The sequence below is a fragment of the Homalodisca vitripennis genome, chromosome 8 (assembly GCF_021130785.1).
Source record: "Homalodisca vitripennis isolate AUS2020 chromosome 8, UT_GWSS_2.1, whole genome shotgun sequence".
Classification (NCBI taxonomy): domain Eukaryota; kingdom Metazoa; phylum Arthropoda; class Insecta; order Hemiptera; family Cicadellidae; genus Homalodisca; species Homalodisca vitripennis.
The window spans coordinates 11,183,608-11,206,749 of record NC_060214.1 but is presented as its reverse complement, the minus strand read 5'-3'; the positions used below and the strand labels follow the sequence as shown (position 1 = coordinate 11,206,749).

The 23,142-nt window shown below is 39.8% G+C and overlaps 4 protein-coding genes across 4 annotated transcripts; all 4 read right to left on the bottom strand.

The window, feature by feature from the left end:
- Window positions 1-1,982: 1,982 nt before the first annotated feature.
- LOC124368014 (exonuclease GOR-like) lies at window positions 1,983-3,276 on the bottom strand. The gene is made up of 2 exons (XM_046825286.1): window positions 3,109-3,276; window positions 1,983-2,315 (listed from the first exon to the last, which is right to left on the bottom strand). The coding sequence occupies exons 1-2, from the start codon at window positions 3,274-3,276 to the stop codon at window positions 1,983-1,985; spliced, it is 501 nt and encodes a 166-aa protein (XP_046681242.1).
- A 2,063-nt stretch (window positions 3,277-5,339) lies between these two features.
- LOC124368013 (serine/arginine repetitive matrix protein 2-like) lies at window positions 5,340-6,236 on the bottom strand. The gene has a single exon (XM_046825284.1). The coding sequence runs from the start codon at window positions 6,234-6,236 to the stop codon at window positions 5,340-5,342; it is 897 nt and encodes a 298-aa protein (XP_046681240.1).
- Window positions 6,237-9,357: 3,121 nt separating this feature from the next.
- Window positions 9,358-9,819, bottom strand: LOC124368012 (putative exonuclease GOR). Its single transcript, XM_046825283.1, has one exon. The coding sequence runs from the start codon at window positions 9,817-9,819 to the stop codon at window positions 9,358-9,360; it is 462 nt and encodes a 153-aa protein (XP_046681239.1).
- A 1,840-nt stretch (window positions 9,820-11,659) lies between these two features.
- On the bottom strand, window positions 11,660-18,067 carry LOC124368011 (36.4 kDa proline-rich protein-like). Its single transcript, XM_046825282.1, has 5 exons — window positions 17,979-18,067; window positions 16,976-17,143; window positions 12,639-12,700; window positions 11,986-12,198; window positions 11,660-11,829 (listed from the first exon to the last, which is right to left on the bottom strand). Exons 1-5 carry the CDS (start codon window positions 18,065-18,067, stop codon window positions 11,660-11,662), a joined length of 702 nt encoding a protein of 233 aa, XP_046681238.1.
- Window positions 18,068-23,142: the final 5,075 nt, after the last annotated feature.

Here is a 23,142-nt window from a genome sequence, read left to right as displayed (position 1 = left end):
TGATGTATGGGGTACGTTACTGATGTATGAGGTACGTTACTGATGTATGAGGTACGTTACTGATGTATGAGATACGTTACTGATGTATGAGGTACGTTACTGATGTATGAGATACGTTACTGATGTATGAGGTAACGTTACTGATGTATGAGGTACGTTACTGATGTATGAGATACGTTACTGATGTATGAGATACGTCCTGATGTATGAGGTACGTTACTGATGTATGAGATACGTCCTGATGTATGAGGTACGTTACTGATGTATGAGGTACGTTACTGATGTATGAGATACGTCCTGATGTATGAGGTACGTTACTGATGTATGAGGTACGTTACTGATGTATGAGGTACGTTACTGATGTATGAGGTACGTTACTGATGTATGAGGTACGTTACTGATGTATGAGATACGTCCTGATGTATGAGGTACGTTACTGATGTATGAGGTACATTACTGATGTACGAGATACATTACTGATGTACGAGATACATTACTGATGTACGGGGTATGGTCTGATGTATGAACGTTATCATATTTAGGACGACAATCGTTTTTGACTCTGGTAGATCAGTCACTGTAGGGTCGCGGAGTCTATTATTATTTATAATTTATACAATACACATTTATAGTTATTTTTTATGAAAATTCAATGTTACTTAAAATTTTTTATACATTATATAATGTAAATGCCAGACTGACATTGACTTAATCTGAATATTATTCTACACTTACAAAACTTATTATTAAAACGCTAACTGAACAAAATATTAGTCACTTACATAGTAAATAATATACAAAATTGAGGAAATCCTCAAGGCGTTTCCTGTGTGCCAATTTTATTTATATAACCATTGATTTGATGACCAAACAGAACATATATTACAAAACTAAAATTTGATGAGAAAAACAAAACTTACATAAAATAAAAACATCTGGATTTAACATGACTAGTAAGGCTATAAGGAATTAAAAAGCTGAATTTAGAATTTGTAAAATAAAATGAGTGTTTTAGATATCAGTAAGGAACAAGATCGCGCCGAGAACATAATCCTTATACATTTATAAGTAATTACATCCTGTGAAGTTAATTACTTTTAAAACATAAATACTACAACTATAATTAGTAGTACTGTTAATAAATTATTACGTTTTAACTAAGAAAAGTTCTATTTTGTAGATACGTGGGGTACATAAATACTACCATACTTAATAAATTAAAACAATGTTTGGTTGTGTAAGGTATAAAATTTAAAATTGAGCTCTTTACTGATTTTGAAAGATAGTTAAATTTCCTGTTTATCTTAAAAATAAAAATGTAAATGATATTAAAATAAAGTTATCAAAATAAAAGAATCACAAAAAGCAAACTGAAATTAAATTAAAAATAATGTTTTTAAATCGTTAAAAATTTTATACCTTATTAAATCCAAACAGGCCCTTGTCCTTGGTGCTGTCGTGTCCTCAGGGACAAAATTAAATCATAATAAATTTAATAAACTAAATCTTATCTATTCTTTTACAAAGAAAGCTATGGACTAAATCTTTAAAAACAAAAGTTTTGTGTACATTAAGAAACATTTCTATGACAAAAATAATAAACAATAAATTTAATAAACTAATTTTAAAAGTCTTGATTGTAAAGGTGTAACATTTAGAAATTTACTTCTGTACTGATTTTAAAGATGATTAGACTACCTGTTTATCTTAAACAATTAAGTATAAATGATATAAAAATAAAGTTATAAAAATAAAACAATTTAAGTTTGATGTTAAAAAACAAATTGAATTTAAATTTAAATGTTACATTGAAATCGTTAAAAATTTTATGCCTTACAAATCCAGACAGGCCCTGGCGTCCTCGGTGCTGTCGAGACTCTCAGGATTGTCCTGGATCGACCTGCCGAGGACGTACATTACCAGGTCCGTCAGTGCCCGGCGGAACGGCAACCCACGGCGGTGAGGGAATCCGACTGACGAGTCTATGTGAGAGGTGGTTCACAGGAAGAGTGGACCATATTGAAGGCTCTGAGGTCGTTCTCAAGACCGTGGCCTATGAGGATGGTGTCTTCCTTTATGAACTCGGTCAGGTCACTATGTACTTCCCTCAACGTCTTGAAGTTGCCGCGGTAGTCTTCGTCCTTGACACCGGAGAACCTGGTGTTGTAATCTACGATTTCGGCTTCAGGTCGAACCAGGGACTCGTACTTTAGGGAGCCGCCCTGAGTGATCACGGTGACCTTCAAGAGCTCTAGGCCCCTGACTGTAAAGCCCATCTCACAGTCAAGGACGTAGACGACTGTTTTCAGATAATCCTATGGAAAGGGATTCTCCAGGTGAAAAGTCATGGTGAAACCCCCAGAGAACAGTTCTTTCCGGTAGAGATTTCACTCCTCACAGTACGCCTGCAGGTTGTACATCCCTGGAAGGAAGAGATAACTTTGTAACAAAAAAAAAAAAAAGGATGGGTTAGGGTAGATACGGCCCTAGTGATAGACACACTGCTCATCGCTTAAGTACTCTCCATTGTTGGTACTGTAACAAAATAGAAGAATTGGTAGGATAAGTTAGGACTGCATCAGGGGCTGGGACAAAGTCTGTTCCCGACGAAACTTTAGGAACCCAAAATATATATATGCGGGTAACATGACTATAACATTACATTCACATTAAGAAACACAAGGTACAGGATATAGCTGAATTACAAGATTTTTATGTGATGGTTAAACTGTAGCTAACAACACCCATTGATCTATGTTGGAAAAATACAATTATTGAATCATTTGTTTGAATTTATATTTGTGATTGTATTATATTAAACACAAAAAGGTACAAAAATTAATTTGGGGGGTTCCACAGTGACGCGCAACATGGGGGGGGGGGGCTGCGGTGCAAGTAGCAGCAGTGTATGAATTGTTTACCTGAACAGGATAGTAATTTATAACTAAGGAATAGTTACGATAAAACTATGAGATGATTCACATTAAACAGTTTGTGTCAATCAAGGTGCTATGTCATAAATAATAACACATTTTTTTAAGTTTGCTACCAAATACCCTCGGGTTTTAGTCTACGATTTCGGCTTCAGGTCGAACCAGGGACTCCTACTTTAGCGAGCCGTTCTGAGTGATCACGGTGACCTTCACGAGCTCTAGACATCTGACTGTAAAGCGTAGACATCTGGACGGTCCTCTGGAGAGGGATATTCTGACGGAACCCTCCAGAGGACCGTTCATACCGGTGGGACTCCATACATGGCGTCTGCAGGTCGAACATCCCTAGGAAGACGGGATACCTTTGCAGCAAAGGTAAAAGGAATGGCAGGAAGTTTTAGGGTAGATACGGCCGTAGTGATAGAAACTCTGTTCGTTGCTGAGGTATTTTCCACTGTCGGTATTTCAACAAAATAAAAGAATTGGTTGGGTAAGTTAGGTTACAATTTCTAGAAATACTTTTAGAAGCAACCCCATTTGTGCTCCATGGTCCTTATCATTTTACAAGTTTTGGAGTTATGAGTATCAGTCATAAAGATTGTTGCGAGGGAAGCTGCTGACGAAACTTTCAAGAAATCTGTTAGTATACCGGTGGACTCCATACATGGCGTCTGCAGGTCGAACATCCCTAGGAAGACGGGATACCTTTGCAGCAAAGGTAAAAGGAATGGCAGGAAGTTTTAGGGGTAGATACGGCCGTAGTGATAGAAACTCTGTTCGTTGCTGAGGTATTTTCCACTGTCGGTATTTCAACAAAATAAAAGAATTGGTTGGGTAAGTTAGGTTACAATTTCTAGAAATACTTTTAGAAACAACCCCATTTGTGCTCCATGGTCCTTATCATTTTACAAGTTTTGGAGTTATGAGTATCAGTCATAAAGATTGTTGCGAGGGAAGCTGCTGACGAAACTTTCAAGAAATCTGTTAGTATACCGGTGGACTCCATACATGGCGTCTGCAGGTCGAACATCCCTAGGAAGACGGGATACCTTTGCAGCAAAGGTAAAAGGAATGGCAGGAAGTTTTAGGGTAGATACGGCCGTAGTGATAGAAACTCTGTTCGTTGCTGAGGTATTTTCCACTGTCGGTATTTCAACAAAATAAAAGAATTGGTTGGGTAAGTTAGGTTACAATTTCTAGAAATACTTTTAGAAGCAACCCCATTTGTGCTCCATGGTCCTTATCATCTTACAAGTTTTGGAGTTATGAGTATCAGTCATAAAGATTGTTGCGAGGGAAGCTGCTGACGAAACTTTCAAGAAATCTGTTAGTATTTATTCCAGATATGTCTTTTGAAATGTTACATGTGTATTAATACATTTTAAATAACTCATTATCCAATTTTTATACATTTCAATTTTTGAAAATTTTTAAATTGATCATTGTGTCACCGGTGTTCACACAGGACGAGAGAACCATCCTCTAGGCATGGAGGTAGGTAATAAAAAACCACAAGGTACAGAATATAGCTGGTTATATGATTTTTATATAATGGTTTTAACTAAGGCTAACAGCACCTATTGTAAAACACTAACCAGTTTGTGTCTACCAAGATGCTATGCCATTAATAATATACAAAATTATTGTTTAAATTTGCTATTATATATTTATGATTTGTACCGCCCTTCAAATTTGAATGAATATACGCAATTGAAAAATTATTTAAAACAGAACGAAATTATAGACTTAGGAATGTTCTCTAACACTCGTCTGTTGCAGTGAAACATTATTCTCCCAACAATAATAATTGAATTTAGAGATGGTCTGAATCTAATTTTGGGTTAACCACTTTCGCTGATGAACTGTTACGAACTGTTATATCAATGTGGTTTTAATTATAGAATATTAACTTTACTTGCAAGATGCCGATTTAAATTTAAATAAGTTTATCTGATTATATGTAAGTATTTTAAAAGCACAATTTTCTTACCGTGGTAGACGACCTGTGGATATCCCATGGGATATACCCCAGCATATCCAGTTGCCATAATAGTAGGCACGTAGTGTCGCTGCTTGCAGCCCATGTAACGTGGATTTGACGGTTTAAAAATAACAATTATTGAGAAAAAATAAATCATACTCTCTATTAAAGCACGTTATACGTTCTGTCAAATACTGTTAAAATTCTGTGTATGGATCAGATGTCCTTAGCACTCGGACGTCGACTAGTCCAGTGGAAACCTACCTGGGGCCACTGTTCTCCCTGTGGTCCAGTTTGGTGGTTGCTACTACTGCGTAAATTTTGAAGCAGGCCCGAACCCCTTCACTTTCCCGAACTTCTTCCCTTGAGGATTCCACCCGTCCTGGTTCCAGTACCCATGCCCCGATATCAGCAGCTTGTCTCACTTAGAGGTAACTGGGGGCGCGTGACTGTCCTCTAACCCTTCGTCTCACTTGGAGGTAACTGGGGGCCCGTGACTGTCCTCTATCCCTTCGTCTCACTTGGAGGTAACTGGGGGCCCGTGACTGTCCTCTAACCCTTCGTCTCACTTGCAGGTAACTGGGGGCGCGTGACTGTCCTCTATCCCTTCGTCTCACTTGGAAGTAACTGGGGGCCTGTGACTGTCCTCTAACCCTTCGCCTCACTTGCAGGTAACTGGGGGCGCGTGACTGTCCTCTATCCCTTCGTCTCACTTGGAGGTAACTGGGGGCGCGTGACTGTCCTCTAACCCTTCGTCTCACTTGCAGGTAACTGGGGGCCCGTGACTGTCCTCTATCCCTTCGTCTCACTTGGAGGTAACTGGGGGCCCGTGACTGTCCTCTAACCCTTCGCCTCACTTGCAGGTAACTGGGGGCGCGTGACTGTCCTCTATCACTTCGTCTCACTTGGAAGTAACTGGAGGCCTGTGACTGTCCTCTAACCCTTCGTCTCACTTGCAGGTAACTGGGGACGCGTGACTGTCCTCTAACCCTTCGTCTCACTTGCAGGTAACTGGGGGCCCGTGACTGTCCTCTATCCCTTCGTCTCACTTGCAGGTAACTGGGGGCCCGTGACTGTCCTCTAACCCTTCGTCTCACTTGGAGGTAACTGGGGGCGCGTGTGTGTCCTCTATCCCCTCGTCTCCCTTGAAGGAAAGGGCGTTGTGACATGCCTAAGCCAGGAATCACGTTGACACTCCAAGATCTAACTGCGAAGTGGATCGCCGGGGAGATGACAAATTTGGTATCGGCGTCCTGGGACGTTCTGACGTTGGAGTAGGAGGGAGAACTGCCTGGTTCAGGAATCACATCAGGAACCACCATAACTTCACTAACTCTAAAAATACACTTAATAAAACACTAGGCTACACACAACTGTGTACTACGCCTCTGCACTCCTCGACCAGCAACCTACGAATGAGCTCCTCATGCAGATTTCGTTGTCAACTGACTATGATAGGTGCGGCGAATACTTTCTACCTACTCTTCTACTTTTTCCCTATAATCCCGACAAATAAGGGGTTGATACAAACGCAAATTTATCACTTCGCTTTTCTAAATCAGGAATGATTATTGTGGTTCGTTTGCACTTATTTATTACTAATTGAGGGTATCCATTGCGTCTAAGATTTGATTCAACTTCCTTAAATTCTTTTTTAATCTGTTTTTATCTGAGCTTAAGCTCTTTGCTCTATCAAATACCGAGTAGGTCACTCTTTCTTTGACTGATTTTTTAATTTTTTATGGTTCGATTGATAATATAATTATTTCCTGTTTGTGTTTTCTTTCGAAAACAGAAGTCTTAAGGATATCCCTATCTCTTAATACACACACACATCCAAAAAGGAAGCTAATTTTGGACTTCCACTTCCATTGTGAGGTGGATGGAAGGGGAAATACTATTAATGTGATTCAAAACCCCATTCAATTCAGTGTCTCCATTTAACAGTTTACAATATTACGTAAAGCCTGATAGTTGCGTTATGACTAAACTTTATCTTTTGTACAATTGATGTGTTTCATAAATTACTGATAGTCTAACCTTTTGTGATCAATTGGTTGAAATTGTGCTCATGTCAGAACTAAAAGGGGGTTTCTTACCCAGAATGGATCATGGCCTGAAAGTATTCCCTTTGGTCAAAGTAGATATAAGTTTCCCTTCTAATCTAGTCACTTTCATATCACACCTTTCCACAGCTTAGTAAAGGTGTAAATCTTTTACTTGGTAGGCGCCCTGCTGATATACCGTGGGATATACCCCGGTATCACATGTTGCAAAAACTAAGGCGTATTGTACTGTAAACTAAGGCCGGCAACCCCTCTGCATCGTGACCTTACAATCTAAAAATAATAATTAGTGTTCCCTGAGGTCGAATGGAAACCTTTCCGGAGCCCCTGATTGTTCTCTTAGGTTCACTGGAAACCTCTACACGGTCACTGTGTTTCCTGAGGTCCAGTGGAAACCTTAACACGGCCACGGAGTGTCCCCTATGGTCCATTTTTTTTGGCTCCATCTACTGCGTAAATTTGGATGCTGGCCCAAACCCCTTACCTTTTCCGAACTTCTTCCCCTTGGGGATTCCAATCTTTCTGGTTCAAGTACCCATTCTCCCGACATCGCCTACTCGTCTGACTTAGAGGTAACTGGGGGCCCATGTGTTTCCTCTATCCCCTCGTCTGATTTAGATGTAACTGGGGGCCCGAGTGTGTTCTCGGGCCCCCAGTTATTTAGATGTTCAAGTAATTTAGATTTTTCAATGTTTTCTTATTTATAATTATAAATATGTTCTTTTAGCCTAATTTCCACAAAAACTACCTTGTCACTCGAGCCATCAGTTCTGCTCCTTTCCATGAGAATGATATGTAATACGATAATTTAAAAAATAATTATTGTATTATATATAATTTGCTCATGAGATACATGTAATATTTTTATCTTTTAAAAATATTTTGGTCAAAATCATGGCCAAGTTACAGGATTTGGTTGATTATTAGATTAATTTTAATGGTTAACAGAGGCTAAGAATACTCATTGTTTCTTTAAATGTTGTAAAATTAATTATTTAACCGTTAGTTATAAATTGTTATTGATAGTTATTGAAAAGTTCTCTACTTAATTAGTAACTAAATCATAGGGATCACATGAACTAACCTATATTAATGTGGGGGCTCCATATTGGCGTGGTGGTTCAGGGGGCCGGAAGGGAAGGGGTTGTTGTCCTGAAAAGATGAGTAAATTATAACTAAGGAATAGTTACAATGAATTATAAGATGGTTAATCTGTGACAGTTTTTGGCAAAAATATGATTTAGCGTCATCAATAATATTCTAAATAATTTTTAAAATTTCCCCTTACGTATTTATGATGAATGCATGTTTTACCACTTTTCAAATTTCAAGCAGTCACTACCTGAAATTTGTAAGATAATTGAAATTTATTAAAAATTGGCTGCAGGTACAGACTTTAGAAATGGCCAATAATAACGTTAAAAAGAACAATAATTAAAAATATTAAAAAGGTTATAAATTGCTCGTGCGATACTTAGAATATTTTAATCTTTTAACAAAGTTTTGAGCAAATATCATAACGAATAAAAAAGGACACAAATAAGCTAACCAGACCGAAGTGTCCTCGTCAGATCGTGGACGGGTAAGGGACCTCTCGGGAGGATTGGTTGCGTTCTGCGGAGAATAGCTAGTAGGGTGGTTAGGTGACTTTGGGGGCGGAAGAGGTCTGATGGGAAATGACCGCGACTGTGGCTGGGACAAAGTCTGTTCCCGGCGGAACTTTAGGACCCCATTGTACATTTGTGGGTAACATGACTATAACATTACATTCACATTAAGAAACACAAGGTACAGTAGCTGATTATGAGATTTTTATCTAATGGTTTAACTAGGGCTAACAGCACCCTTTGTTAAATGTTGGCAAGATACAATTCTTGAACCATTTGAATCTACACTTCTGAATCTAATTATGCAAAATTTGACATCGTTTTCGCTGATAAACTTTAAAATATGTTAAATCAATGTTGTATTTATTATAGAATATCAATTTTACTTGCTCGAGAATGATTTAAATTTAAATAACTTTATCTTATAATATGTAAGTATTTAAAAAAAAAAAAAAAACAATTTTCTTACCGTAGTAGGCGAACTGGGAATATCCCATAGGATATACCCCAGCACTTCCAGGTACCATAATAGTAGGCACGTAGTGTCGCTGCTTGCAGCCCATGTAACGGGGATTTGGCAATTTAGAAATAACAAGTATTGAGAATAAGAAAGCATACTTTCCATATAATAAATACGTATTTAAAGAGCATAAATTTCTAACCGTGGTAGGCGAACTGGAAATGTCCCAAGATATAACCCAGGAGTTTCAAGTCCCATATTGATATTTAAATTTAAAATGTTATATTGGAATCGTTAAAAATGTTATGCCTTATCCAATCCAGACAGGCCATGGCGTCCTCGGTGCTCTTGTGACCCTCAGGATTGTCTTGGATCGATGAGGGAAGACGACCCCCGTGTCTACATAAGTAGAGTAGACCATCCTGAAGGCTCTGAGGTCTTTTTCAAGACCGTGGCCTATGAGGATGGTGTCTTCCTTTATGAACTCGGTCATATCACTCTGTACTTCTCTCAACGTCCTCAAGTTGCCGCAGTATTCTTCTTCCTTGACACCGGAGAACCTCGTGTTGTAATCTACGATTTCGGCTTTAGGTCGAACTAGGGACTCGTACTTTACCGAGCCGTCCTGAGTGATCACGGTGACCTTTAAGAGCTCTAGGCCCCTGACTGTAAAGCCCATCTCACAGTCAAGGGCGTAGACGTCTGGACGGTCCTCTGGAGTGGAATTCTGCCGGGGGAGGGTCCTGACGAAACCCTCCAGAGGACCGTTCATACCGGTGGAGATCCCACTCCACACATGACGCCTGCAGGTCGAACATCCCTGGGAAGACGGGATACCTTTGCATCAAAGGTAAAAGGATGTGCAGGATGGGTTGGGGTAGAGACGGCCCCAGTGATAGGAACATTGTTCGCTGCTTAGGTACTCCCCATTGTCGGTGACAAGGAAGTACTACTTTACAGGGTTTCAATTTAGAAATGTTGTGAGTAGACTATTTATTCCAGATTTTTCTTTTGAAATGGTACGTGTGTATTAATAAATTTTAATTACAGTCGCTTACCTATTCCAGATGATATATTTGGGTTCCTATAGAACGTTAGGGAAACACCTGAAAAACTTAGAACGGATTTTGAGATATTGTTATAAGCGCTCATCTGGAGGAAACAACGTTCATTGATTTGGTCATTGTTTTTTTTATTTCGGTATCAGGACTTGCGCTCTGTTCTGAGCAATTCTGTGACCAGATTGATCTTCCACAGCTTTACGCTCTTATTTGGAAGCCCATCTCATAGCCATCAATGTCGAGTCTGGACGATCCTCTGGTTCCCGAAGAATCCCTCCAGAAAACCTTTCGTACCGGTGGTTTTCTACTGTACACACGTCACCGGGTTGTACATCTGTAGGAAGCCGGGATACTTACTTATGAAAGATGATAGGATAGGTGGTACTGGTTAGGATAGGGCTCTTATATTGGTACCTGTAGACTCAACATCCTTAGGGATATAAGTGGAATTGAGAAGTAGATTAGTGGGAATAGTCCTCAATGGAACCGATTACTGCGAATCTGGTAATGGATGGAGCAAAAAAAGTAAAAACATTACTTTATTTTTTACAAAGCACCCATTACATTAATGAGACAAATAATAAATTAGTCATATATTTTGTAATTTTCATTTTTAAAGAATGAGAAATGACATTTGTTGAACTGTAATAGGATGAAAATATCAGAAGAATGTGAAAAATTTTGGATCGATCTCTTTTTTAGTAACACTGGTATATTGTATTATGCCCTAATTCGAAGCTTTTCAGCTGTTCGTTGTTCCTTACAAACATGCGTGACCAGGTAGAAAGCAGCCTAAGAAGTTCACTTGGCTTGAGGAGGTACCTCTTGAGGCAGTTGTGCAGCTCACAACTGCTCCCTCTTCGCACCGAGGTACCAAGGCTTTCGCCGTCTACTCGTACGGGCCCCTCCTCGTCACTGGAGCTTTCGGTGCTGCGCCATCTATCGATTAAACAACAAACAATTAGAATTACTTTCTTTATTTTAGATTGCTATTAATCTTTGATGCTTTTGTCACATATACTATTTAAAACCCAAAAGACTGGGTACTGAAAACCAAATAAATAAATCTTAAGGTAGTAGTAGTAGCAGTGTTATTTTCAAATAAGCAGTTTAATTTTTTATTATGATGATATTTTCCAAATAAACAATTTAAAATATTAATCTGCTATTTTGTTTTGTTTTAAAATTATTAACTATGTTCCAATTTCAAAAAGCTATGAGCAGTTTAAATTTATAAACAACAAATGTATAATAATAGATTTGCTCATTTTAAATAACAATAAAAAATATTTTTCAATCATTTTGCATTAAAAACACCAAATAAATCGAAGGTAGTGCAATTTAGTTATAAAAATGGCATTTTTAATTATTGTATATTAGGTACAAGAACTAAATCTTTTAAAAATATTTTGAGCAAAGTCATGACGAATTAAATAAAATGGACAGAAATAAACTAACCAGACCGAAGTGTCCTGGACTCTCCGAGGACGGCGTGAAGGGGACCTCCTGGGACGGCGGGCTGAGTTCTGCCGGGATCGGCCAGTAGGGGAGTTAAAGGACTGGGGGCAGAGGTGTTCTAGGAACGCCTAGGAGAGGGGTCATGGGACTGGGAGGCATTGGTCTGATGGGACCTGTTAGGTGGGAGATGACTAGGACGGGACCCTGGATAAAACCATTTCCCGGCGATACAGTAGGAACCCCATAATATATATGGGGTTGTCCTGAAAATAACAATAAATTCACATTAAGAAACACAAGGTAATAGCTGATTATTAGATTCGTTGTAATGGTTGACAACTTATTGTTTCTTTAAATGTTGCAAAATTGTAATTATTGAACCGGTTTTTTAAAAATGGACAGAAATAAACTAACCAGACCGAAGTGTCCTGGACTCTCCGAGGACGGCATGCAGGGGACCTCCTGGGACGGCGGGCTGGGCTCTGCCGGGAACGGCAAGTAGGGATGGTTAGGGGACTGGGAGGACAGAGGTGTGCTAGGAATAGCCAGGAGGGGGTTTAGGGGACTGGAGCGCAGAGGTCTGGTTGGACCTGTTAGGTGGGGGAGGACTGGGACGGGATCCTGAATAAAGCCTGTTCCCGGCGAAACGTTGTCTTCAGAGTGAGGTTTCTCACCTCAGATCTTTATTGCTACGGTTTCTCCGAATAAGGCCGTTCCAAGAAGGCAAGCTGCGAGTTGGTCAGTTGCAGAAACGGAGTGACTAGTAGTCGATAGGTTTTTAAGCGTAGTCCTGACTAAAGCTAGAATCTTGTATTTAACTCGTATGGTGGGTAAAAATTGAATATGCATAGAGACAAAAGCTCTTAAGGTTCACTAGGTTTGAGGAGGTGTTTTGAAGCAATGTTGCAGATCGTACCTAGTACCTTCTCTTACCAACACAAAAATTGATTCCACTGTTGATAGTACTGGTCCACTCCTTGTCATTGGAGCTCGAGTCTCTGTGCCATAGTTTGACCCAGAACCAAACGTTTATATTCGTTTTGAGTAGAACTAAACAAACGTAGGAACTTACACAGCTCAAGAAGATCGCTTGGCTTGACGAGGTACGTCTTGAGGCAGTTGTGCAGCTCACAACTGTAAAGACGTAGGGGACTAGGGGATAGAGTTTTGATGTGAAATGTTTTAAGGAAAATAACTGGGACTGGGGACTGGGACAAAGTCTGTTTTCCGGCGAAACTTTAGAAACCCCATAGTATATAATGCGGGTAACATGACTATAACATTACATTCACATTAAGCAACACAAGGTACAGGATATAGCTCATAATGAGATTTTTATCTAATGGTTTATCTAGGGCCAACAGGACCCATTGTTAACTGTTGGCAAAATACAATTCTTCAACCATTTGTTGGTAATTGTTATTTGTGATAAAATTATATGACACACATGAATTAAAAAAAATTAATATGGGGGGCTCCAAAGTGACGCGCGTACATAGGGGGGGGGTGTAAGTAGTTGGTAGGGTAGGAATTGATGATCTGAAGAGGATAGTAATTAATAACAAAGGAATAGTTATAATAAATTATGACATGTTTTACATTAAACAGTTTGTGTGAAACATGGTGTTATGTCATAAATAATAAACAAAATACTTGTTTGTATTTTTTACCATAACATTTATGATTTTTACCGCCTTAAAAATTTGAGTGAATATACGCAATTTAATATTAAATTTTAAACTGGATGCAATTATATAATTAGGAATGTTCTCTCACATTTAAATCTGTTGTAGTATGAACAGTATTCCCTAACCAATCGTAATTGAATTTAGAGATGGTCTGGAACACTTCTCAATCTAATTATGGGAAAAAACGACAACGCTTTCAATGATGGACCTTTGAGACTGTTACATCAAAATGGTATTAATTATAGAATATTGATATTACCTGCACGATAATGATATAAATTCAACTAAGTTTATCCGATAATATGTAATTAATTTAGTAGCATAATTTTCTTACCGTGGTAGACGAACTGGGAATACCCCATGGTATATACCCCAGCACTTCCAGGTGCTACAATGGTAGGCACGTAGTGCCGCTGCTTGCAGCCCATGTAACGGGGACTTGACGATATAAAAAGTATTGAGAATAAGAAAGAATACTCACCATATAATAAAATACTTATTTAAAGAGGATAATTTCGTGAGATTGGTAGAACCTCGTGTTGTAGTGTACGATTTCGGCTTCAGGTCGAACCAGAGACTCGTACTTCACATAGCCGTCCTGAGTGATCACGGTGACCTTCAAGAGCTCTAGGTCCCTGACTGTAAAGCCCATCCACAGTCAAGGGCGTAGACGTCTGGACGGTCCCTCTGGAGAGGGATTCTTTCCCGGGGGAGGGTCCTGACGAAACCCTTCAGAGGATCGTTCATTCCGGTGGAGATTCCCACTCCACACATAGCGCCTGCAGGTCATACCTCCCTGGGAGGAAGGGAGACCTTTGCAAGAAAGGGAAAAGGATGGGCAGGAGGGGTTAGGGGTAGAAAACGGGCCCAGTGATAGAAAACACTGTTTGCTGCTGAAGTAATCTCTGTTTTCGGTACCTCAACAAATAAAATAATTGATAGGATCAGTTATAAAATAACAAGTTGGTAGGATAAAAATAACAAGTATTGAGGATAAGAAAGCATACTCTCCGTATAACAAATACGTATTTTTAGATCATAATTTTATTAGATTGGCAAATGCTTTGAGGATACGCTTTGGGATAACCCCAGCACTTACCACAACTACCGGCGCCCAGTGCTCTATTTGTTGCAAAAGCATTAAATGGTTATCCAAAAATAACAAATAAATATATAACAAAATATATACTATAATATCAATATTTTATGCTATGATTCTATGGGCATGTGTTGTAGCCCAAGCCTCTCCATTAGCTGATTCTTAAATGGATCAAATTTAAAAACACAAGCCATCACTCGTTACTTTGCTAACACAACTATGGCTTCGCAAACCTTCTCCTTTAATATAGGACGGGCATTATAAAGGTCGTTTTTATAACAATAATAGAAGTATATTTAATAAATAATATTAAGTATAATTTTGTAACCTTGGTAGGAACCCTGCTGATATACTGTGGGATCTACCCCGTATCAACCCGTTGCCACAACTACAGGCTTTTTGTGCTGGAAACCCGTCGTGACGTAGCTATCCAATAAATTTTAAAGCACCTTATCGGTTCTGTAAATTAGATATTGCTCATGAAGGACATATTATATTTTATTCCTTGACGTGTCCTAGTCTGTTCGTGACGATGGGTAGGGGAGCTTTTGGGTCGGCACGCTAACGTTCTGCCGGGAATGACCAGCAGGGGGGTTAGATTCCTGGGGGGGGGGGGGGTGAGGTCTGCTGGGAACTTTCGGAAGGGTTAGGGGAAAATACTGGGACAGGGTTTAGGACAAACTCATCTCATAGTAATATATGTGGGTAATATGACTATAGCATTACATTCACATTAAGAAACACAAGATACAGGATATAATTGGTTAGAATATTTGTATGTACTGGTTTAACTAGGGCAAAACAGCGCCCATTTTAAAATGTAGAAAAAATAAAATTATTGAACTATTTGTTGTTAATTAATATTTTGTTATAGTATTATGTGAAACACATGAAATAACCAAAATTGGTTATTGGGGGCTCCACAGAGACGCGTGGACATGGTGGTGGTGGGGGGTTGTAAGTAGCATCAATGTAAGTTACATCAATATGGTATTAATTTATTGATATTATTAATTTTATTTGCAAGAGATTATGATAAATTTAAGTTTTAAAGTTCATCCATTAATATATTACATTAGTATTTAAAAAGCATAATTTTGTAACCGTGGTAAGCAAAACTGAGAATACCCCTTGGTTTATACCCCAGCACTTCTAGGTGCCATAATTGTAGGAATGTAGGTCTGGTACCAGCAACCTATGTGACGCGGAATGTGGCAATCTAAAAATAACCGTATAGAGAATAAGAAAGCATAATTACCATATAATAAATACTCTTTTAAAAGAGCATAATTTTCTTACCATTGTAGGCGAACTAGGAATATTCCATGGGATACAACCCCAGCCCTTCCAGGTGCCATAATGGTAAGGCACTTAGTGTCGCTGCTTGCAGCCCATGTAACTGGGGTGTATTTGGCAATATAAAATAACAAGTATTGAGAATAAGAAAGCATAATTACCATATAATAAATATCTTTTAAAAGAGCATAATTTTCTTACCATGGTAGGCGAACTGGGAATATTCCATAGGATATACCCCAGTCCTTCCAGGTGCCATAATGGTATAAGTAACTGTAAATGGATAAAATTTAAGAAGACAAGCCATCACTCGTTACTCACTGACAAAACTGTGGCTTCGCAAACCTTCCCTTTAAGATAAGAGCGATATGGGCATTATAAAGGACCTTTTTTATAACACTAGTAGAAATATATGTATTACTTAATATTGTAAAGGTGTAATTTCTTTTACTTTGTAGGCGCCCTGCTGATATACCGTGGGATATACCCCGGTATCACATGTTGCAAAAACTACAGGCGTATTGCAATGTAAACTGGGGGCGGCAACCCCTCGTGACCTTACAATCTAAAAATAATTAGTGTCCCCTGAGGTCCAATGGAAACCTTTCATCTTAGAGGTAACTGGGGGCCCGTGTGTGTCCACTATCCCCTCGTTTGATTTATGAGGTAAATGGGGATCCGTGTGTGTCCACTATGCCCTCGTCTGATTTAGAGGTAACTGAGGGCCCGTGTGTGTCTTCTATCCCCTCGTCAGACTTAGACGTAACTGGGGCCCGTGTTTTCTCTATCCCCTTGTCTCACTTGGATGTAACTGGGGGCCCGTGTGTGTCCACTATCCCCTCGTTTGATTTAGAGGTAAAATGGGGATCCGTGTGTGTCCACTATGCCCTCGTCCTGATTTAGAGGTAACTGAGGGCCCGTGTGTGTCTTCTATCCCCTCGTCAGACTTAGACGTAACTGGGGCCCGTGTTTTCTCTATCCCCTTGTCTCACTTGGATGTAACTGGGGGCCCGTGTGTGTCCACTATCCCCCTCGTTTGATTTAGAGGTAAAATGGGGATCCGTGTGTGTCCACTATCCCCTCGTCTGATTTAGAGGTAACTGAGGGCCCGTGTGTGTCCCTCTATCCCCTCGTCAGACTTAGACGTAACTGGGGGCCCGTGTTTTCTCTATCCCCTTGTCTCACTTGGATGTAACTGGGGGCCCGTGTGTGTCCACTATCCCCTCGTCTGATTTAGAGGTAACTGGAGCCCGTGTGTGTCCTCTATCCCCTCGTCCGAATTAGAGGTAACTGGGGGCCCGTGTGGTCTCTATCCCCTTGTCTCACCTGGATGTAACTGGGGGCCCGTGAGTGTCCTCTATCCCCTCGTCTGTTTTAGAGGTAACTGGGGACCCGTGTGTGTCCTCTATCCCCTCGTCTGTTTTAGAGGTAACTGGGGGCCCGTGTGTGTCCTCTATCCCCTCGTCTGATTTAGAGGTAACTGGTGGCCTGAGTCTGTTACAGGAATGGTTGTTTATTTGATTAATTTTAATGGTTAACAGAGGATAAGAATACTCATTGTTTCTTTAAATGTTTGTAAAATTAATTATTGACCGTTAGTTAAAATTGTTATTTAGAGTTATTAAAAAAGTTCTGTAATTAATAATTTTTGATTAAATCATTGGGGAACACATGAACTAATTTTATATTAATGTGGGGGGCTCCATATTGACCGGCATAGAGTGGTGGTGCAGGCGGCCGGTAGGTCAGGGGTTTGTTGACATGAACAACTTAGTAAATCATAATTAAGGAATTAATCTGTGACAATTTGTGGCAAAAAGATGATTTAGCGTCATAAATAATATTCTTAATAATATTTTTTAATTTCCCCTTACGTATTTATGATGGATGCATGTTTTACCACTTTTCAAATTTCAAGCAGTCACTACCTGAACTTTAAGGTAATTGATTTTTTTTGTAATTGAACTGCACGTAAAACTTTACAAATGTCCAATAATAACATTATAAACAACAATAATACAAAATAGGTAGTCCATGTTCGTGGGGAAGTGGCAATGTAAAAATAACAAGAATTGAGAATAAGAAAGCAAACTCACCATATATGAATACGTATTTAAAGAGCATAAACTTCTAAACCGTGGTAAGCGAACTGGGAATATCCCATGTGATATACCCCAGGAGTTTCAGGTCCCATAATGGTATTTAATTTTAAAAATGTTATATTGAAATCGTTAAAAATGTTATGCCTTATCCAATCCAGACAGGCCTGGCGTGCTCGGTGCTGTTGTGGCCTTCAGGATTGTCCTAGATCGACCTGCCGAAGACGTACATTACCAGGTCTCTCAGTGCCCGGTGGAACGGCAACCCACGGCGATGAGGGAAGACGACCGCCGTGTCCACGCAGGAAGAGTGCACCATCCTCAAGGCTCTGAGGTCGTTCTCAGACCGTGGCCTATGAGGAATGGTGTCTTCCTTTATGAACCCGTCAGGTCACTCTGTACTTCCCTCAACGTTCTTGAAGTATGCCGCGGTAGTTTTCCTCCTTGACACCGGAGAACCTCGTGTTGATGATCAGATCTGTAAAGGTTTTCCAGAACACATATCGAAACTGGTTGTCTCCCTTAACAATTTTACTGTATTTAAAAGGAAAATCTAAGAGATAACACACTCTTCCCCTTATATCATAAGCATTGTGCAAGTGATAGAAGTAGATGCATTTTAGCCAAATTAGAATTATAAACTTATGTAAGCATACATTTTCTTGATCGGGGTAAAAATCTATATTATTAAATAAAACATATCATCTATTGCACTTCCAATACTTATCATCAATAAATATATCAATCAATTTAAACACACAGAAGTTGATTAAAAAAGTTACATATTAATTTTTGAAAACTGACAAACAAAATAATAATAAATATAACAAACTAAATCTAAAAGTCAGGATTTGTGAGGTATAAAATTTAGAAATTTTGTTTGTGTATTAAATTTTTTTAAGGATAATTTAGATATCTTAAAAAAATGTAATTGTATAACCGGTATTATAAAATTAAAATTTTTGAAACAATCTAGTTAATAATTATTGAAATTTTAAAAAGTAATTAAATTTTAATTTCAAATAATATCTTAAAATCGTTAAAAATTTTATACCTAACAAATCCAGACAGGCCCTGACGTCCTCGGTGCTGCCGTGGCTCTCAGGATTGTCCTGGATCGACCTGCCGAGGACGTACAGTGCCCGGTGGAACGGCAACCCACGGCGATGAGGGAAGACGACCGCCGTGTCCACGCAGGAAAAGTGGACCATCCTGAAGGCTCTGAGGTAGTTCTCAAGACCGTGGCCTATGAGGATTGTGTCTTCCTTTATGAAGTCGGTCAGGTCACTCTATACTTCTTGGAATTCCCCTTGAGGATTCCACCCGTTCTGGTTCCAGTACCCATGCCTGACATCAGCAGCTCATCTCACTTTGAGGAGACTGGGGGGCCCATGTCTTTCCTCTATCCCTTTCCGGCCTCACTTGGAGGTGACTGGGGGCCCGTGTCTTGCCTCTATCCCTTCATCTCACTTGGAGGTAAATGGAGGCCCGTGTTTGTCCTCTATCCTCTCTCGTCTCTCACTTGGAGGATAGTGAAGAATCAGTTTGTGCTGAGGTGGAGACCGGACTATTGTCCTCGCCGAGCTTGGTCTGCCTCGGTTCTGTCAGTCCTCGCTCCCTTAGCCTTCGTGGTCCCCTTCTTAGAGGTTCTTTTTTTTCTTTCGAGATGGGGGAAAAACCTTACATAGGCACTACCCATCCCGTAGTAGGTGGTAGTGTGAGATTCTTACTCACTAAAAACACCTTTCTTTCTCCGCTTAACTCTGGGATCACCTTGTTGGTATTGCTTCAAGATTAAGGGACTGTTTCTTCTACTCCTCTGTATCAACCGGGCATCTCATCATACTATATTTCTCTCTTTCCTTACATTATTTTTCTCTTGCAGTTGTTAACCTCCTCCCATTTTTCTTTAGAGTCCAACATTAGAGGCACTAATGTATCCACGGTTAGAACACCATGAATCACTCCCTCCACCTCCCTTTTTTCTGCAATCCATCTCTGGCAAGCAAAAAGTGTATGCTGCGGTGTGTTCAATCTCATTGCACTAATCACACAGCTCATCATCTGCCAAGTAAAACCTCTTTAGGTACGACTTAAAGCAACCGTGTCCGCTCAAAGCTTGCGTGAGATAGTAATTGCATTCTCCATGTTCTCTATCGACCCACGCTCTAAGGTCGGGAATTAGGCGTTTGGTCCCATCCAGCTTTCCCTGTGTCCTGGCTCCATTCCATTTGCCATTTGGCCATGTATTCTTCTGTCCTACAACTTCCTTCCCGGTATGTTTCGGTTCTTGCCTTAGCCTGCAGATCTATTGGAAATGTCCCCGCCAGAACCAAAACTGCTTTGAGCTCTTTTCAGTTCTTCTTTGTATTTCTTGTACTGAAAGCGCTCTTTGCGCAATATAGGTGCTGCGTACAACAGTACTGAACTAAGCACCTTGCGCTTGGTCGCCCTTGCTCTTCCATCATTTGGCCATAATCCTTGAAAGTGCTCCAAGCCATTTTTTGCGCTTAGATGTTCTGGCCGCAGTCTTCAGAAAAAGGCTTCTCGCCTCAGGTCTTTATTGCCACCGTTTTCGGATAAGGCCGTTCCAAGAGGAGAAACTGCGAGTTGGTCAGTTGCAGACACGGAGTGACTAGTAGTCGATAGGTTTTTAAGCTTAGTCCTGACTAAAGCTAAAATCTTGTTTTTAAATCTTATGGTGGTAAAGATTGAATATGCATAGAGACGAAGCTCTTAAGTTTTACTAGGTTTGAGGAGGTGTTTTGAAGCACTGTTGCAGATCGAACCTAATAGCCTCTCTTACCAACTCAAAATTGATTCCACTGTTGATAGTACTGGTCCACTCCTTGTCACTGGAGCTCGAGTCTGTGTGCCATAGTTTGACGCAGAACCAAACGTTTATACTAGTGTTGAGAAGAACTAAACAAACGTAGGGACTTACCCAGCTCAATAAGATCGCTTGGCTTGACGAGGTACGTCTTGAGGCAGTTGTGCAGCTCACAACTGTAGAGACGTAGGGGACTAGGGGATAGAGTTTTGATGTGAAATGTTTTAAGGAAAATAACTGGGACTGGGGCTGGGACAAAGTCTGTTTCCGGCGAAACTTTAGAAACCCCATACTATATTATGTGGGTAACACGACTATAACATTACATTGACTTTAAGAAACACAAGGTACAGGATATAGCTCAAAATGTGATTTTTATCTAATGGTTTAACTAGGGCTAACAGGGCCCATTGTTAGGTGTTGACAAAATACAATTCTTGAACCATTTGTTGGTAATTGTTATTTGTGACAAAATTATATGACACACAAAAACTAACCAAAATTATTATTGGAGGCTCCACAGTGACGCGCGGACATGGTGGTGGTGGGGGGTGTAATTAGCCGACAGGGTAGGAATTGTTGACCTTAAGAGGATAGTTATTAATTACTAAGGAATAGTTAAAATAAATAATGACACGGTTCACATTTAACAGTTTGTGGCAATCAAGGTGCTATGTCATAAGTAATATACAAAATTAAGTAATATATGGTTTAAATTTGCTACCAAATATTTAAGATTTTTTACCCCCTTTCAAATTTGAGTAAATATTCGAAATTGAAAATTATTTAAAACAAGATACAATTATAGACTTAGGAATGCCCTGTTACACTCAAGTCTGTTGCAGAGAGAACATTCTAGCAACAATCATAATTGAATTTAGAGATGGTCAGGAACACTTCTGAATCTAATTATGTAAAGATCGACATCGCTTTCGCTGATGATCGTTTGAGGTTTTTACATCAATATTTTATTAATCATAGAATATTAATTTTATTTGCAACATTCTGATTTAAATTTAAGTTATGTTTACATAACTTACATGTTAACATATATTTAAATATATGTTAGTATTTAAAAAGCAAATTTTCTAACCGTGGTAGGCAAACTGGGAATACCCCATGTTTATACCCCAGCACTTCCAGTTGCCATAATAGTTGGAATATAGTGCTGGGACCAGTAACCCATGTGACGTGGGTTGTGGCAATCTAAAAATAACAAGTATTAGAAAGCATACTTACCATATAATAAATATGATTTTAAAGAGCGTAATCCTCTAACCATGGTAGGCGAACTGGAAATATTCCATGGGATACAACCCCAGCACTTCCAGGTGCCATAATGGTATATATAACTGTAAATGGATCAAATTTAAAATGACAAGCCATCACTCCTTACTCACTGACACAACTGTGGCTTCGCAAACCTTCCCTTTAAGATAAGCGTAACATGGGCATTATAAAGGACCTGTTTTATAACACTAGTAGTAATATATTTATTACTAAATATTTTAAAGGTGTATTTTTTAACTTAGTAGGCGCCCTGCTGATATACCGTGGGATATGCCCCGGTATCACATGTTGCAAAAGCTACGGGCGTATTTTACTGTAAACTGGGGCCGGCAACCCCTCGTGACCTTACAATCTAAAAATAATTAGTGTCCCCTGAGGTCTAATGGAAACCTTTCCGGAGCCCCTGATTGTTATCTGAGGTTCACTGGAAACCTCTACACGGTCACTGCTTTTCCTGAGGTTCAGTGAAAACCTTTACAGGGCCACTGAGTGTCCCTTGAGGTCCAGTAGAAACATTTCGGGACCCCCGGAGTGTCCCTTAAGGTCCAGTGGAAACCTTAACACGGCCACTGAGTGTCCCCTGAGGTCCAGTGGAAACCTTTCCGAAGCCCCTGAGTTCCCCCTGTGGTCCACTTTTGGTGGCTGCATCTACTGCGTAAATTTGGATGCTGGCCCAAACCCCTTCCCTTTTCCGAACTTCTTACCCTTGGGGTTTCCAAGCTTTCTGGTTCAAGTACCCATGTTCCCGACATCACCTACTCGTCTGACTTAGAGGTAACTTGGGGCCCGCGTGTGTCCACTATCCCTTCGTCTCTCTTGGAGGAGACTGAAGAATCAGTTCATGCTGAGATGGAGACCGGACTATTGTCCCGCCAGCTTGGTCTGCCTCGGGTCTGTCAGTCCTCGCCCCCTTAGCCTTCGTGGTCCCCTTCTTAGAGGTTTTGCCTTTTAGAAGGTTCACAGGGAAGCTTCTCACCTCAGATCTTTATTGCTACCGATTCTCCGGATAAGGTCGTTCCAAAAGGACAAGCTGCGAGTTGGTCAGTTGCAGAAACGTGACTAGTAGTCGTTAGTCTTTTATGCTTAGTCCTGACTAAAGCTAGCATCTTGTATTTAAATATTATTGTGGTAAATATTGAATATACTTAGTGACCAAGGTCTAAAGGTTAACTAGCTTTGAGAAGGTAAGTTTTGAATCACTGTTGCAGATCGTAACTAATAGCCTCTCTTACCGACTTAACATTGCTTCCGCTGTTGATAGTACTGGTCCGTTC

What these genes read in the sequence shown, in the direction of transcription:
- LOC124368013 (XM_046825284.1), bottom strand. Translation starts at nt 6,236, where the DNA reads ATGGTGGTTCCTGATGTGATTCCTGAACCAGGCAGTTCTCCCTCCTAC.
- LOC124368011 (XM_046825282.1), bottom strand. Translation starts at nt 18,067, where the DNA reads ATGGTGCACTCTTCCTGCGTGGACACGGCGGTCGTCTTCCCTCATCGC. An exon ending in GCACTGAGAGACCTGGTAAT is followed by an intron (nt 17,144 to 17,978) that starts GTACGTCTTCGG and finishes TTCCTGTAACAG; the next exon opens with ACTCAGGCCACCAGTTACCT. An exon ending in AAGCGATCTTCTTGAGCTGT is followed by an intron (nt 12,199 to 12,638) that starts GTAAGTTCCTAC and finishes CGCCGGGAACAG; the next exon opens with GCTTTATTCAGGATCCCGTC.
- LOC124368012 (XM_046825283.1), bottom strand. Translation starts at nt 9,819, where the DNA reads ATGAACGGTCCTCTGGAGGGTTTCGTCAGGACCCTCCCCCGGCAGAAT.
- LOC124368014 (XM_046825286.1), bottom strand. Translation starts at nt 3,276, where the DNA reads ATGTTCGACCTGCAGACGCCATGTATGGAGTCCCACCGGTATGAACGG. An exon ending in ACTCAGAACGGCTCGCTAAA is followed by an intron (nt 2,316 to 3,108) that starts GTAGGAGTCCCT and finishes CCCTTTCCATAG; the next exon opens with GATTATCTGAAAACAGTCGT.